At 37.9% G+C, this 16,798-nt stretch overlaps 2 protein-coding genes across 3 annotated transcripts; both read left to right on the forward strand.

The window, feature by feature from the left end:
• Positions 1-2,483: 2,483 nt before the first annotated feature.
• On the forward strand, positions 2,484-7,241 carry LOC103987032 (uncharacterized). The gene is made up of 7 exons (XM_009405214.3): positions 2,484-3,126; positions 4,450-4,549; positions 4,631-4,696; positions 5,496-5,663; positions 5,749-5,845; positions 6,817-6,944; positions 7,019-7,241. The coding sequence occupies exons 1-6, from the start codon at positions 2,586-2,588 to the stop codon at positions 6,934-6,936; spliced, it is 1,092 nt and encodes a 363-aa protein (XP_009403489.2). The 5' UTR covers positions 2,484-2,585; the 3' UTR covers positions 6,937-6,944; positions 7,019-7,241.
• Positions 7,242-11,102: 3,861 nt separating this feature from the next.
• LOC135581985 (IQ domain-containing protein IQM1-like) lies at positions 11,103-15,679 on the forward strand. Of its 2 annotated transcripts, none has more exons than XM_065153950.1 (10): positions 11,103-11,349; positions 12,313-12,834; positions 12,940-13,054; positions 13,199-13,264; positions 13,461-13,549; positions 13,637-13,724; positions 13,810-13,947; positions 14,208-14,300; positions 14,441-14,542; positions 14,788-15,679. In XM_065153950.1, exons 2-10 carry the CDS (start codon positions 12,359-12,361, stop codon positions 15,250-15,252), a joined length of 1,632 nt encoding a protein of 543 aa, XP_065010022.1. In that variant the 5' UTR covers positions 11,103-11,349; positions 12,313-12,358; the 3' UTR covers positions 15,253-15,679. The 2 variants fall into 2 exon arrangements, with proteins under 2 accessions (XP_065010022.1, XP_065010023.1); XM_065153951.1 differs by having other exon boundaries at positions 11,103-11,345.
• The last annotated feature ends 1,119 nt before the right edge of the window (positions 15,680-16,798 follow it).

A 16,798-nucleotide genomic window follows, 5' to 3' on the forward strand; every position in this document is an offset into this window, starting at 1 on the left:
CGCCATGGCAAATGCACGGGTCAAATGTACTCGAGATGCATGAGTTAGTAAAACTCGTCCCACGTGAGAAGAAATCTGCTACGATGGAAGTGTATAGTGAAATGTGCTCGAGACACATGAGTTGGGAAAACCTACCCCATGTGTGAAGAAATCCACTATAGCTGAGGCACAAGTCGAATGTGCCCAAGATATATGAGTCGAGAAAACCTATCCCGCATGAGAAAAAATTTGTCACGGCAAAGACATAAAGCAAAATGTGTTTAAAGCACATGAGTCAACAAAATTGACCCTACGTCAAAAGAAATCTATCACAACAGAAGCCACGAGTTAGAGAAGCCTAAGGTGTGTGGGTCAAGAAGCCTGACCCTCATCACCCCAAGAGGCATGAAGGTCAGAAAGCCCAATCGCCTTAGCAAGAGGCAAGGAGGTCGGGCCTCTTAACCTCTACCTCTATCCTCACCTAAGGTGCGGGGGTCAGGAAGCCTGACCCTTGCTTCTATAAGAGGCAAGGATGTTGGGCATATATCCTCGCCTAAGGCGTAGTGGTCGGGAAGCCCGATCCTTGCTTTTGCAAGAGGGGTGGAGGTCGAGATGCTTTATCTCAGCCTTTACCTGAGGCACAAGGTCGAATGCCTGACCTCCTCCTTCGCCCAAGGTATGGATTTCAGATGCTCGACCTCCACTATCATGTGAGGCGTTAAGGTCAGGATGCCCGTCCCCCACCATCATGTAAGGCATGGAGGTCAAGACACCCGATCCTTATCTTTGCCCAAGATGAGAAGGTTGGGATGCCTGACCTCCGTCATCGCATGAGACATTAGTTAGGAAAACCCAACTCACAAGAGGAGATCTTAAACACTCTCATGTCGGATGAATTGAACGCTACACTTCAAACCCCTCTAACAAGAGCTCCGAAGCATACTTTTGGAAGGGGAATAAATGATAGAAAAAAATATTATAATAGTCAATCATCCTCTTACACATAAGCACCAGGTAAGAGTTATCGTGGATGAAAAATGTTCTAAGTTACCCCTCGCCCATCCACCTGCATGGACAAAAGTCTAAGACAAACCGTTCGAGATTGTATCTCCCCTACCACCTACGCGGATAAAACGTTAAGAGGGAGACATTAGAATGATTATAGGTTACCCCCTCTAAGGCCAAGTATAAAAGGTAATCTTCAGCACTACACCGGGGTCTCACTTTCCCAAAAACACTCATACCCATTAGAGACCTTAGTTATTAACTTGAGCGTTGGATGGACTATGCTAGGAAACTTCTCCCAATATCTGTCTTAATGCAGGCGACGCCTTGAAAGCTCAACAACTCCACTTTGAGTCACCTCTAAGCCACTTTATACACTTATGCACCTTTGAACTTGGACAAAGTCGGGTTAACTCAAATGTTGATGACCATTCTCCTTAACATAGACATATGATTATTTAAATACTCAAATTATCAAAAGCTTTATCAAAACGGAGGATGAATTTTTAAAAAAAAATTATCTTTTTGGATTTTTTTTAAGCACCCCTCAAATTTATAATTCTAAAATAATATTTTTAATCTAATATTTAAAATATTTTTTTTTTCTTGCTAGGGTGAATCAACCCAATAGAAGCACCCTTTTTCATAGGACAAATTGATCTAGTTATAATATTATTTATAATTTTTTTAATAATATAAAAAATATAATATAGTATAAAATATTATAATAAAAAGTATTTGATAAATTTTATAAAAAAATAAATTTATATTATACTATAATATTTTTAATAATACTAAAAAATACTATACCACAGAATAAAAATTCTATTAGGCATTACATATAATTTCAACATCACTATGAAAAAATGATAATGTAGTATAAAAATATTATAATAAAAAATATAAAAATATTATAATTGGATCAGTTCACCCTATTGGTTGGAAAGAAAAAAGGAAGGAAGAAAAAGGTAATGGGGAGTATTTTAGGTTATTATATAAAATAATTATAAGAAAGTTATGAAAATATGAATATTTTATCTAAATGACTTAAATAAAGATATCCAAAAAAGTTATGAGCTGCTTCCATCTTAGTCGATCAGATCTTAGTTCCCTTACAAAAGCTCACTGACCCACATCAGATCTGAAACTTTGTCCTGGCGCTTGTCTCCACAGAACTGAGGGATCCTATCCAATATAACTTTTAAAAACATTCTTCAATTCCTTCATATCTGGGAGAACAACAACCTTGTTTGCATATGAACCGTTCGATCGGTTAAGAGTAGTACAAAACTTGGAGAAGATCTTTCATCCGAGCCTAAGCCGTCGTCCGACGTTGACCGTCATGTGACCGATCTCCGCGTACCATACTTCGTTCCACCGACACCGACACGGACACCTAGATGTGCTGTGACCAGAAATTATACTGGGCCCATCGGGTAAGAAAGAGAATGCCATCGTAACAGGTAGAGAAGTATTTTTTGGATACAAGCGAAGAGGCGACGCCGTTTGCAACCCTCGACTCTTTACTTGACATTCGTCGACCGCCTCACGACAGAAATAGCGCGAGCGGTGGAGGAGGTGAGGAAGAAGGAGGAGGCGGCATGGGGAAGTACTCCGCGCCAGTGGTGGTGACGTACGTAACCCTAGCACTATTGATCCTCTTCCTCCTCTCCCTCGGCCCGAGCCGCCCCCACATATCCCACCGCCGCCTCAAGCTCCGCCCAGCCGGCGGCACCCCGGCCGCCGGCGACCGCCGCATCCCCTTCGACCCCATCATCGCCGATATCGAGCTCCGCCGCGACGACCGCGAGTGGGAGAGGGCCCATTTCCCTTCCATCGTTGGCGCCCCGCCCGCAGAGGCCCAGCCGGAGTGGGAGGGCTTCATTGATGCCGAGGACTACATCAACGACGAGGGACGGTTCAACGTATCTCACCGCATCTCGCTGCTCTTCCCCAAGATCGACGTCGGCCCCGCGGACGGGTTCCTCACCTCCAAGGAACTTGCCGAGTGGAACCTGAAGCAGTCGGAGAAGGAGGTGATGCACCGGACACGGCGGGACTTGAAGCTCCATGACAAGAATCGTGATGGGTTCATCTCGTTCCAGGAGTACGAGCCGCCAAGTTGGGTGCGTCGATTGATTGGTTAGTAAAGATTAATCTTTTCTGACCGATCTCTGATTTCTTCTGATTCATGCAAACTTCTTTTAATTGATTGTATGCCCTAATTTGAGAAAAGTGAGATTCTTTGGGCGATCATTGGTGTTTGACTTGTTTCTTATTCATGCTCTGCTCCGCTTCGTGTTTTGAGGATCGCATGAAGTTTGATCTGAGGTTTGGACTATGGATAGAGAGAAACGAATGGACGGCTAAGAATATCATATTTGAGTGTTGATCAAGACATTGATTAATTATCACAAAAGTGCTTCCATTTTAAAATTTGAAGGATCTGTGGCATAAATGTTATCTTCGTTTCAAACTGTACAAGGGATAAACAGGACGAAGGAATGATATTACCGAATAGGAAAATAAAAGAAAATAAGTCTATCTAATAGATGATGTCATCGGTGAATGCAATGCTAAAGAGTTTACTGTAGTCTGGTTGGTACTTTTACTTTACAGGATGAGTCGATCCATGTATTGGGAGTAAAAGAGGACAACTGGGTGGCAGATGTTGACAGTAATAGTAAACACAGACTAACAATCTCTTCTTTTACTGAATATTGGTTTTCCATGCTACCAATGTTTAGGAACTAGTAATAAACCAAAATTAAAGTTGATATTCGAGAGGAAAATCTATCGAGATAAAGAAATTGTTGTGTAAAACCACATTATTGCTAGGATTTCATCGGTTTTGTATGTTGGTTACCTGTCACTTCAAATCCTTGACATGAGATTCCTCTTTTCCCTCTACCATTAGATGATGTGGAAATTAAGTCTATAAGTTCTGTCATGCTTCTGAATCAGCCATGGTATCTTGTTTATGCTGAATGGTACTAAATTTTACGTTAACTTGTGGTAATGTGTATCATTACCTTTATGAAAGGTACAAGTTCCATAATGGATATTGATCTGTTGGGAAAGATAACGCGAAACCTTTTAATAATAATCTTAGGCTGATTCAGAGGTATGATAGAACTTGTAGGCTTATTTATGAATATATACTTCAAATTGTCCATTCTCAGACAGTATTGGAAATATTCAAATTTTAATTTTTATTATATCAAGTTTTAATGTATCTCGAAGTATGACATTTATGAATATGTACTTCATTTTGTTTGGTGAGATTGGAAGTGCATGCAGCACATGGAAATCAATGGGTATTTGATTCAAATTATACTTGATCATTAGCCACAAATTTGACAGCTAACACACTTACAGGAGCTCAGAAGTGCACATTGAAGGATATGTCCTGTGAGAGTTGAATATTATAGTGTTCCTTATTTGCTGCCTTAAAATCTTTTGCAGATAATGAAACTGACGATAAATTTGGTTGGTGGAAAGAGGACCACTTCAATGCTTCGGACATGGATGGTGACAGCCTTCTCAATTTGATAGAGTTCAATGAGTTTGTTCTCTGATACCTTTTTTGGCTTTGCTTTTCATCTCTTACATTTTCACACTGACGCTCTTTTAATTGATTCTGCAGCTTTCTTCATCCGGCTGACACAAGTAATCCAAAGCTGATTGAGTGGTTGTGTCAAGAAGAGATAAGGTGCTAGAGCTTATCTAGGTTTACTTTTTTTTATGGATCATGATATATAATTCTTAAGGGTATTTATGCGACCTTCATCTTGCATCCGTAAGAAAGGTAGTTATGCAGCTGCATTACCAGTGCATGCTGATGTCCCAAATATGTTTAGGCTTGACTGTTACAAAATATTAAACGTACATAAATTATAGTATCCCAATTAATGCACAATTTTTATTAGGTTGGGACAGGTGGAAAATGCATCTCTGTTATTTGTGATCTCTTTCTAGCTCTTTTTACCTTCTCAAGTTGATAGAAGCAGCTGGTTGCCAGTAAATGCAGCTGTACAAGTATCCTTGAAGACATACAATATAAACTAAAACTTTTATGTGTATCATTCCTCAAGCATGAGCTTAGCTTCTATCATAACTGTTCAACTTCAGACAATACTTCCTGGTCTTTTGAGGCGATAACATAAATCTGTTGTGAAATTTCCTAATGGGTTTTTCTCAAAGTATTGTGCTAGTAGACCTCTTATGCGACTTATTGCATCCAGAAGATGCACCATCAGTCTGTAAAACAAGTTTGACTTGTATCAGCTTTCACACTAATCACTAAAAGGGGTCCCATCAACGAGGAGGACAGGGATAGGCAGCCTTGGCTTTACAAGCAGGGGATTGTTTCAACAACTTGACCCTGGACATGTAGGTTGCAAAGGGCAACCTTACCATATTACTCATGGAAAATTTAGATACCTTTTTGTCATTCTAACTATTGGTAATAGTTGGCAGAATCCTTACATGGTTCACTCTTTCTTTCTCAGGGAAAGAGATAAAGACAAAGATGGAAAACTCAACTTTGAAGAATACTTAACTGGCTTATTTCACTTGATCAGAAATTATGAAGTTTATAGTTCAACTCATGAGACAGATGCTTCAAATGAGATACCAGCTAAAAAATTATTCACACGACTCGACTTGGACAACGATGGGTATGTCTTAATAAATGAGCAATGTTGAAATTGTATGAAGGCATGTAGCTTATTTTGTATCAGTCTTAGCAAGTTCCTCTTTCAGTTTTCTGTCAGCAGATGAACTGAAACCTGTCATTCATGATCTTCATCCATCAGAGCGTTACTATGCAAAACAACAAGCAGATTATGTGCTTTCCCAGGTATGGTTGCTTAATGCTCTGGAATAAAAAAGCTCTAAAATTTGAATGTTTTTATCAAATAAATTGATGGTATTTGACCCTGGTGGATACAATACTTCATTTCCTAGAAATGAAGAAAATAATTCTTTAACTGGAAAACATTAGTAAAAAAAAGGTTTATTTCCATAGTTCCTAGGTCAGGGTCTGTGGTTTCTGTGGGCAATGTATTTGCGGAAAAGATTAAATTGTGGAGAAGGGTTTTGAACTTCTATGTGCATCTGGTTTCTGCATAGCTTGATTGCTCCCTTTTCTTTTCCTGGTGATGGTGTTTCAGAAACTTTTATGGTTTGTCATGGATTTCCTACAATGCGTTGACCTCATGTTTTCTCATACCATCACTCTGCGATTGTTATCTTGCACTTTTTTTATACTCTTCTTCTATATGGTGTTAAATTGGTGGATATGCTGCTGTTTGCTGACAGCAACCACTAAGGTGCTTGTTTCTGAATGACCGTAACAGGTGTGAAGAATGTATAATCCATTGTGTCATTGTTCAGTCTATTCTAGACAAAAAAAAGGTAAAAAGGAGCACCTTTTATCTTTTCATTTATTATGCACACCTGTTGTCTCGTGCAGATGGTGGGTTTGTCTCATTTCACCTCATTTATTTCATGTGCTTAAGATTATCATTTTAACCTTATTGTTTTATGGTCTTAGACAACATGACTTGTTTTCTCTAGACACCGTTATCCCTAACGACCTCTTCAATCTGAAAAGGAGGGCTTACAGTTGTTCGTGGGTGTTTCTAAGTCATCTTTTGCAAACTCTCTCTTTCTGGTTTGAGTACAATAATTATTCTGTTATACTTTATCTAGCTTTGATACATGCAAGCTTTCTTGACCAATCCAGGCTTTTCTGCTTTTGTTTTAAATTTTTTGAATGTACTCTAGCTGCTCAACTTATGGTAACTGAATAATATTTGGCAACTGCAGGCAGATACAAACAAAGATGGGCACTTAAGTTTGCAAGAGATGCTTGATAACCCTTATGTATTTTATAGTGCTATCTTTGAGGAGGAAAATGATTTTATCCATCATGACGAACTCCGTTAGTTCTCCAGGTACGTTTTGTAAGTAACAATTTACCCGGTTGCACTTTGTGATTAACATATGACATGGATTCTACTTTGTACAGGTTTGATATGCAAGGAAATATAAAGGATTCATGCCCTTTTTCTTGTTCGTGTGTTAATAGTCGACAATTCTTTCTTGTCGTCCGACTCTTCTACGCAATCCTTTTTATCACTGTAACCAATATTGGTCGCAAACTGTTCATTTCTAGAATTATTGTACATTCTTTTGACAAGTTGGGTTTCTGCATACTTACATTATATACATATGGTTTCTTTTTTGAACAAGATTACCGATGTTTCTTCTAGGAAATCCCATATAATGTACCACAGAACAGCAAACAAAGTGTATTTAGTACAAACTAATCCATTTCCTTAACTTGCTATTCATATGAATTTTGCATCTTCCATTAAATATGTGATGTATCGCAAATGCTTCACTAGTTGCAGGGTTGTTGCTACTGACAGTAATGACACCTTTGCTAACTTGCTTCATGATACTGAGTCTTGATTTGGAATCCAAGATTTGGTTGAGCTAACATTGCAATCAATTCTGCCTCTTCTTGTGTGTACGTGTTGGTCCAAGTTTTAGTGCTTACTGGTTTCCAAACAATACAACAAGTCAATCTTACATAGAACACGAGGAAAGAAATTCATACGTATAAATCATTTTTGCAAGCGTGTGGACCAAACGGAAAATGACCTATCGATTGTGGGAAGTCTTGCATTGGACGTGTCAGCTTTTACTCTTCCAGACTCGCTCATCCCGAGAAGGCAGCCAAATAGAAAGGTCAGCTTTTACTCTTTGACGACACACGGAAGAAGAAGTAGTCTGTTCTCGCCCTGTGCTCTCTGAAAGAGACTTGTGTGTCCATTTACGTGAGCGGTGATAGCGATAAATGTGGTGATTTCAACGGGAAGAGCACGAGCTGCTCTCATGCAGACTTTGCGGGTTGTCTGCAGAGACCAAGGAGCCGGTTTTCCGGGGGCAGAGCAAGTCCACACCAGAGAGAGAGAGAGAGAGAGAGAGAGAGAGAGAGAGAAATCCAAAATAGATGTGGACACCAAGTCAGCCCTCACGCATGGACTCGATTTTGGTAGCATTAGACGGTGCAATCACTTTGATGCTTACATTCCAGATTGATTAAGGAAACTAATGCATGTTGAAAGAAGAATGTAAAATGAAGGTTAATCGTAGATTATCTCATGTAGTTAGATCGATTTTTAAATTTTAAAAAAATTATATTAAAATATCTATAGTTATGAAAATGAAACACTTAGATTTGATGATATCGTCGATTTTACTAATGGAACATAAAAATAATAGGTAAAGATAAAATTTCAATCATTCCCATTAATGATGGTGGATGACGATGTTATTGGGAGTGACGGGTGGCTATTGTGGATGAGAAGAATGACGACGAGAGACGAGGGCTACTCATCGACATCGATGCAATTGCTGAGCGACAAAAGGGTCACTTGGCAATTGCGTTGACGCTGGCGTAGTGAGTGACCCTTTCATCACTTGACAACTACGTCGATGCTAATGTAAATGCAGAGGGGTGCCGCTCGATAACTACGTCGACGTTGACGCAATGAACGATCCTTTCATCACTCGATAACTACGTCGACGTCAACGTAGATATATAGTGGTGCCGCTCGACAACTGTATCGACATCGACACAATGAGCAAACCTTTCATCGCTTGACAATGCATTAGCGTCGACGCAGATGCAGCTCATCCACAGGAGCCATTTGTAGCTTGCAACGATGTGATCGTCCGTCATCGCCAATGTCATCTACCACCACCATTTTCGTGTTTCCATTAGTGAAATCGATAACGTTACAGTAAATAAATCTAGATGTTTCACTTTCATAATTATAGGGATTCCAATGTAAATTTTTTAACTTTATGGACCAAGATACTAAAGAGATCAAACTACATGTGATAATGTGATAATATGTAATTAGCCTATAAAAGGATAAAATTAATGTTTCAGAAAAACCCGAAAGAATATAATTAATATTTTTAAAATAAAATATCATTATCATCTAAATTTAAATCATATTATCCTTCCACTAGAAATTTGACTTAATTCTTTTCGTGAATCGAACAATAAAGCTGAATTAATTAACATAATTAAAAATAAAAATAGAACGAGCGATATTTCTTCATATCAAGTAGGGTCGTTTAGAAACTAGAACGATTATTGTTCCAAAAGGATAGTTATGTAACTATCCAAAATTAATTTATACTAAGTTGGAAAGTCCTAATATTCAATTTCATTATATTAATCTTAAACTTAGATTGGTTTAACATGAATGGGTGCAAATACATTGGTTAGGCAAAATTAGAACGGTTGAAAAATATCTGGAAAAGATTATGAACAACAAAAACTCATAATTCAAGGATCCTTATTAAGCATTATATTTGTAGAAGGGTCAACGCAAAATTTTGACTTCAACTTGTCTATTGTCAGTTCGCCTCATCTCTTTCTTTCTCTCCTCACATTCTCTATCTTATTGCTTGATACCACAGCTGTTATCCTCTCCTGTCTCCTCAAGACATAGCTGCCATTCTTTCTTGGCAATCTTTTGGCAGCTTATTATACCCCATTCCCATGAAATTAATGGCACACCAATTCTAAACTTTGACTACCAGTCAAAATAAAGATAAAAATAACTAGAAAAATTTCGAGACTCCTTTTCTGAGTGATTGCTTATATCTTATTATTTGTTTTAGATTATGGTATCCATTATTTAGGGTAGGATGAATATGCAGAACAATTATTTTTATCTTAAAAAAATAAAATGAGAAAAACTTGCTTAGGGGGATTAAACACATACTAAGGCCGATATAGACGAAGAAGAGATAATTAATATGAGCAATGTGGGAAAAGATAAGATATCCACATTTCCCTATACTTCATCTAGATCGTCTCTTCAAACCATTGAGCCATGGAGGTCTTCTCCCAACCTCCAGAACCTTTTTGACAAACTTTGGAAAGCTCCGTCGGTCGCAACAAATGAACAAAATGAACAAGTCAAGCACTTTTGCCAAGGGAAGTGGTGATGCAAGTCGGAGGAAAAAGGAGTTGTTCTATCGCTTCCTTGTCTGAGCTCGTACGTGAGGAGGCGAAGGACGACGTTCTATGGTTGACAAAAATACTGGTGCAAATCCAGACGGAGACTTGACCGACGCAAAAGGTCTGCCAAGGAAATGTGAAATGGTCAAACGATTTACCAGCTCGTAGTCTTCTGACATGATGGTGGCGTGCTTGATTGTCTCACCCATCACCATCATCCTAACTCGTTGAATGACATGTAATGTCTCTAATATGAACAACATTCGTACTGCAGTCACAAAATTACTATTTTATTCTGCTTTGTGAATATGGAAATTGGCATTGACTTTGTCAACTCTCAGACCATCAGATTAATATTTAAAAAAAAGAAAATATAATTACATACATAATAAATATTTTAATAGGATGATTATAAGGAGTGTCAAAAGTTTTATATGATCAATAATTATTAGGACAATAATGTTTTATACATCTGATATTTAAAAAAGTATATATAATATTATAGAGATGAAAATGTTAAGAGGAATAAGATAAAGGATAAAATAAAGAAAATTACTTAAGTTGATAAAATGACTACTACTAGTGGTGGTAAGATGAGAGCTAAAGAGACCTAAAATAAGCTTTAATAAAAATTTAAATAATTTAATTTAATTAGGGATATGACTTTTTATCAATCTTAATTATGATTAAAAACAACCCCAAATAATTTTGACTTGATATGTTTATTATTGTTGTTGATTGATGTAATAAAATTCCATGCTAGTGAGTGACAAGGTAAGATGATAATGCTATCATTAAATTCTGATTTGATATTAACTTACAATGGGGGTATATTAGTAATTTACTCTATCCCAGGTAAGCGACAGAATCCGATCGCTCTCTCAGAGGGAGGTCATAATTGCAAGGTCTTAGGGTGGTGACACGAGCCATCTTCTTGACTGGCCCAACAAATCCAACGTTGAAGGAGTACTCCATAAAGGCTTCAATTTGTCCCGTTTGACCCTCCTCTCCCTCCGCCTCTTCGACTGTGGAACCATAAAGTGGAAACCTTGGCATGGTCCAAGGCGTGGCCTCGTGGGGAGGCATCGCCCCCAGTATTTCCGACCCGGAAGGGAACACTCCCAATCCTCCTGCACTTCGTCGTTGAAGGGGCCAAAGGACTTTAATGCCTCACGACTGGCTGGCTTACCTCGGACTTTGGGTGTATAAAAATGGGATGAGGATAGTCCATCGGAGGTTGTGGTCTGTTGCTTTGGGCGGTTCTTCTCTTCAACACCAGGGTTGCTGGGTTTCTCCTCTTGGATCCGTAGGTAGCAAGAAAGGAGCTTCTTTTTCTGCTAAAAATTTGATTTTTCTGTTCTTTCTGTTTGCCTTTCTTGTGTCATCCTGTGATCTTCTTTGGGCTATGTTAGCGATTGCTCTCAATGTTTTAAGAAGACATGTTGACGAGAGAGAGAGAGAGATTTGAATGCTCTTGATTTAACTCTATGTTTGATTTGTTTTAGGGAGCTTCTTTTCCTGCTAAAAATTTGATTTTTTTTGCTCTGTTTGTCTTTCTTGTGTCAACCTGTAATCTTCTTTCGGTTCTATTAGCAAATGTTTTAAGGAGACTGGTAGATGCTCTAGTCAGACGAGGTGAGACAATTAATATTAATAATCCAAGAAGTGATAAGAAAACTATAAATAAGTATTCGAATGCTCTTGAATTAACTCTCTATTTGATTTGTTTTCTCGGTTTGTTCTGCTCTGGTTTTGCTTGGAGTGTGGTTCCGTTTTGCATGATTGATCTTGGAGTCATTTTAACTTGCTGTTCATATTTGCAACTTGTTTCTACTGCTTTATGTGGTTAGGCGTTATATGGGTTCTGAGATAGATTTTGGAATTGGCCATGATGAAAGATACAATATCTTTTAGATATGTTAGAATGGAACTTACCTTTAGCTTTTGCATAGTATGAATTGCTTCTATGTGAGGTTCGGCAGCCATATAGTGATAGACTATGTTTTCACATGCTGCAATTGTTAGCTGATAAAATGCTGATCTCCTTTGCATGTGTAATTTATGCAAACTTAGCCTTTTAGTAGAGGGAAACACGTGGAAATGTATGGTTGACATGATAGTGTTATAGAAACATTATTTTCCATCATTTTTTGTGGCTTCCTGACTAGGAAACTTTTTTATCATCCAGATTTTAGATTCTTTAAACTTCTATTACTGTATATGATCATTCATGTAACAGTTACTAATGCTAGATTTTTCGCTATATTTGCCAGGAGACTCACTGTCCCTTCATAATTTCAAAGTCTTCCTTTTAGAATTATGGTTTTATCTCTTTCATTGCCTCGTGGATCATGGATTGAAGTTATGAGGAGCATGTTCTCAAATTTGGCAGAAGAAATTGCAGATGTTCCAACAATGTCTACCGACTGCTCTGAGAAGGGTGGCAATATGTGGTTAACTGGTTTCCAAAGGAATGATTCAAGACCCAAAATGGCATCTGCTGGTTCCTTGACTGCTTCACTAAGCTTCAAAGATTGGGAATCAACCGATAGTAAGCTTGGAACTGCTGCTTCATCTGAGGATCAGGACAAGGAAGATTATAAGAAAGAAACTTCATCTATGAGAAGCATAGAAAATGTTGCAGTTCCCAATTCGAACACATCAAATTGCTTCTTGTTATCACCAAATCCGATGAATGAGTTTGATGCAGCAGCTGTTAAACTCCAAAAGGTGTACAAGAGTTACCGGACTCGAAGAAATCTTGCAGATTGTGCAGTTGTGATTGAGGAATTATGGTTTGTGTCTAGATCTTTGTCCTCATTGAAAAGCTTGTACCGTTGTCTTGTGAACTTTGACCATTTTTGTTCGACATTTTCCACTAATACTGATCTTTTCTACAGGTGGAAGGCTTTGGATTTTGCATCTCTTAAGCACAGTTCTATATCATTTTTCACTGATGGAAAACCAGAGACAGCTGCTTCACGTTGGGCTAGGGCACGGACTCGGGCAGCCAAGGTACTGATCGTGGTCATTGTTTTGAATTTGAGACCCGTGGGTGCTGATCCATGTGTGCATGAGTTAGTTTATAATTCCTATTATTTTTATTGTAGAACTAGTCTGTAGTGACTGTAGTAACCAACATATTACCTTCTTCTGCAGGTTGGTAAGGGTTTATCCAAAGATCACAAGGCACAGAAGCTGGCACTTCAACACTGGCTTGAGGCTGTATGTTTGTCATTCTTGTGTTCCTGTCAACTTTTTTGCAAATTGAATTGGATCGTATTATCTGCCCTCACATATCATATGAAATGCAGAATAAAAAGAACATAGTGCTTCCTCTACTTCTTTTCATTTTAAGATAGATTAGTTGTGTGATTTGGTAACACGTCAACCCTCTTAACTTGAAAATCTTGCTTTGCAGATTGATCCACGACATCGATATGGACATAATCTAAACCTATATTATGATGTCTGGTTCAAAAGCGAGAGTACACAACCTTTCTTTTACTGGTAATTATATCTCAGTATCATCCATTTTAGCTCAATTATGCATATTTAAATACACTGTGATGCTAATCTTTTAATTTTGAGTTGCAGGTTGGATGTTGGAGATGGCAAAGAAGTCATTCTAGAAAATTGTCCTAGAATCAAGCTTCAGCAACAGTGTATTAAATATCTTGGACCGGTATGCTCTATAATAGTGTAAAAAGTTTCGATCTCATGCTTAAATTCTGATGACATATCCACTTGATTCAAAATTTTCTTGCCAGAAAGAGAGACGGGCATACGAAGTCATCATCAAAGATGGTAAACTTTTCTATAAACAAAGTGGGATATCTGTCAACAGTGTTGATGGTACTAAGTGGATATTTGTTCTCAGCACATCCAGGACATTGTATGTTGGGCAGGTATATTTCGTACATGTGGCCTTGTATTACAATCTTCATCTTACAGAACTATGTCTGGAGTTCCTTGCGCTGGATTGCTATTATCAACCTCGTTCTATCAATTTTATGTTTCTTTTGTCTTCTCTGTTTTTGGTTCACTCGGGTCCCTACTTCCTAGTAGGTCTTCCTTAATAGGCTTCCAGCTTCGTTAAGAATTTTTATTTTGATTGTAGTTCTGAAGTGACATTTAATCCTATACCTTTCCTTTTTTATATGAACAGAAAATAAAGGGTTTGTTTCAGCACTCAAGTTTTCTTGCTGGGGGTGCCACAACAGCTGCAGGGCGATTAATTGCAAAGGAAGGGATTCTAAAGGTATATCTCAGCAAATAAAATTAGCACAAGTTTATTATTTTTGTAAAGGATAATTATTTCTTAATGCTTGATGTGGATATTATACTATTTCTAGTTAGTGAAAATGTTAGCTAAATAGATTTGGAATTCCTTTACCGCAGCGTATATGGCCGTATAGTGGACATTACCTCCCAACTGAAGAGAACTTCAAGAAGTTCATCAACTTTCTTCAAGACAACGACGTCGATCTGACTGACGTCGAGGTAGATCCCTATTCCCTCCTATTTGTATATATGAAACTAGGAGTAATGAATAGTGCGTGGAATTCCGTATCATTATAAGAAAGATCACAACTAGTTAAAGATCTCGATGATAATCACAAATTCAAGAGAAAAGACTATAGTATATATCTCAACTGGTTCATCACTAAAAGCAAAATCTTATAAAATATCCTCTCAAATCTTGATTTTTTGTTAACATTTGGATTGATTTATGCTCCATTATTCAGAGATATTCGATCAACGAAGATGATGAATGCTCCTCACTCAGTCAGCCCAGAAATGACATAGTAACCGATATTGACGAAATGGTCTTGATAGCAGAGAATCCAAAAATGCTCCAGACTAGAGACGAGAGTAAAACTGAGACAGAAGAGGCTCAGAAGCCTGAATACCATGAGACCAAGATCAAGCCGACATTTGAATTGGGCAATCACATCCAGCGCAACTGGACAACCGGTGTTGGCCCTCGCATTAGCTGCGTCAGGGACTACCCTGTAGATCTGCAATTCAAGGCGCTCGAACAATTAAACCTTTCACCTAAGGTCACCCCCTCTTCTGTCGGAAATAGTGGTCCTATCCCCTCACCTCGCCCATCCCCTGAAATTAGACTTTCTCCTAGGCTTGCTCAGATGGGTCTACCTGTCCCCATGATCTCTCTTACTCTTCCTAAATTCCAACACAACAATAACTAATGACCAGGTGCACCAACTCCAGCCAAATTGCCCAGGCAGAGCTTCATTTGTCATCTGAAGAGATTTTTGATGCCATGGACTGTGGCACGTGCTACCTTAACAACTTGTGCACTGACAAACACCATAGACTGATGCTTGCACATATGCGAGGAAGAAGGTCACCATACTCGCAGACCAATATCTTTCTGTACTAAGTTTCTGATACTTGTATTTGTCTCCTACATGTCTAACTCTTTTTTCTCTTTCTGGTGTTGTCATTAGTGTGAGGTCCAATCAAAATACAATTTGTTTAAGTGTCCATAGTTTTTCATAGCAGGTGTGGCATTAATTTTGGAGAAATTTCTCTGAGAAGAAATAAAGTTTCTTGTAATTCCACTGTCTTGACACTTAATGTGTATGTTACTTTTCTTCTTTTTTTCCTTCTTTACTTTTCAAAACCATGATCTTGGAGATTTGATGCATCTCTGAGTGCTTAAGATATAATAAACGTGGGGTTGAAATGAATTTGCATGCTATCATATCGAATGCAAGTTATGAAGCATTTGAATATAAGGATCTTGGTTAGGCTGATACAGATGTGCTGTTGGTTGTTTACAAGATTTGACTGAGAGATCATGTCATTGTATTCTTACCCTTCTTTTCTAGCAAATCATGTCATTATGTTGCAACTCACATGATGCCTAGAAACAGGGAATAAAGAAGGATAAGAAAGGTTCCAAACTTGGACTCAAAAAGATGTAATTGTGATAGCTTTTGGAGCAAAATAAGATGACCAAAGCACAAAGGTCAGAAAAAGGAAAGAAAGAAAAAAAAGGCTAAGGTCACTCTTTGAAACCCTAGTATGTTTTTAGAGATGAGACAGTAAAATTATGTTCATATCTTGTTTTGTTCTTTATTTTTAACATACTATGGTTATAATTACAATTTGTTGAAAGATTGAGATAGATGATGATGGAAAAATCTAAAACACACTTGATACTGTGATAAAGATTTTGGTAGCTCAACAAAAAATAAAAAGTAGTGGAATGCACTGGCCACTATCTTTTTATTTGTCATGATATATCATTCACAACATCAAAGAAGACTTCTATAATTTTTGCTATGGTCATTAAAATAATTATGAACATTAGGTCAATATCCTACAAAATCCAAGTCCTAGTTGAATCTTCATTCTGAATTTTCAACTCTCCCAATATTTCAAGGTTTGATCCTTGCTAGATAAGGGGAGTGGCCTAACTTGCCTACAACTATAAGAGAAGCAACATAAACGTATGTCAAAAACAATGATCTGAGATCATGACAAACACAAAGAAATGGAGCAGTCATCTCACTGTTCTCAATTAGTCTTGCTCTGAGAATCTGAACAATTGTAAGACTCTCTTAAGCCATATTTTAGTGGTTTTCTTTTCCTTTTAGATATAATATGGACAATTCTCTGATGAAAATAATGGATTGTGATTTATTCCCTCTTGTTTCAAAGGCATACACTCATGGTTCTAAGAAAATAGCATAATCTTCATGGTTCAGAACCTTATTGCTTCTACTT

Source organism: Musa acuminata, chromosome BXJ3-6, assembly GCF_036884655.1.
Source record: "Musa acuminata AAA Group cultivar baxijiao chromosome BXJ3-6, Cavendish_Baxijiao_AAA, whole genome shotgun sequence".
Taxonomy (NCBI): Eukaryota; Viridiplantae; Streptophyta; class Magnoliopsida; order Zingiberales; family Musaceae; genus Musa; species Musa acuminata.

What these genes read in the sequence shown, in the direction of transcription:
- LOC135581985 (XM_065153950.1), top strand. Translation starts at nt 12,359, where the DNA reads ATGGTTTTATCTCTTTCATTGCCTCGTGGATCATGGATTGAAGTTATG. An exon ending in CAAAGGAAGGGATTCTAAAG is followed by an intron (nt 14,301 to 14,440) that starts GTATATCTCAGC and finishes CCTTTACCGCAG; the next exon opens with CGTATATGGCCGTATAGTGG. An exon ending in TCGATCTGACTGACGTCGAG is followed by an intron (nt 14,543 to 14,787) that starts GTAGATCCCTAT and finishes TCCATTATTCAG; the next exon opens with AGATATTCGATCAACGAAGA.
- LOC103987032 (XM_009405214.3), top strand. Translation starts at nt 2,586, where the DNA reads ATGGGGAAGTACTCCGCGCCAGTGGTGGTGACGTACGTAACCCTAGCA. An exon ending in CTCGACTTGGACAACGATGG is followed by an intron (nt 5,664 to 5,748) that starts GTATGTCTTAAT and finishes TTCCTCTTTCAG; the next exon opens with TTTTCTGTCAGCAGATGAAC. An exon ending in CAGATTATGTGCTTTCCCAG is followed by an intron (nt 5,846 to 6,816) that starts GTATGGTTGCTT and finishes TGGCAACTGCAG; the next exon opens with GCAGATACAAACAAAGATGG.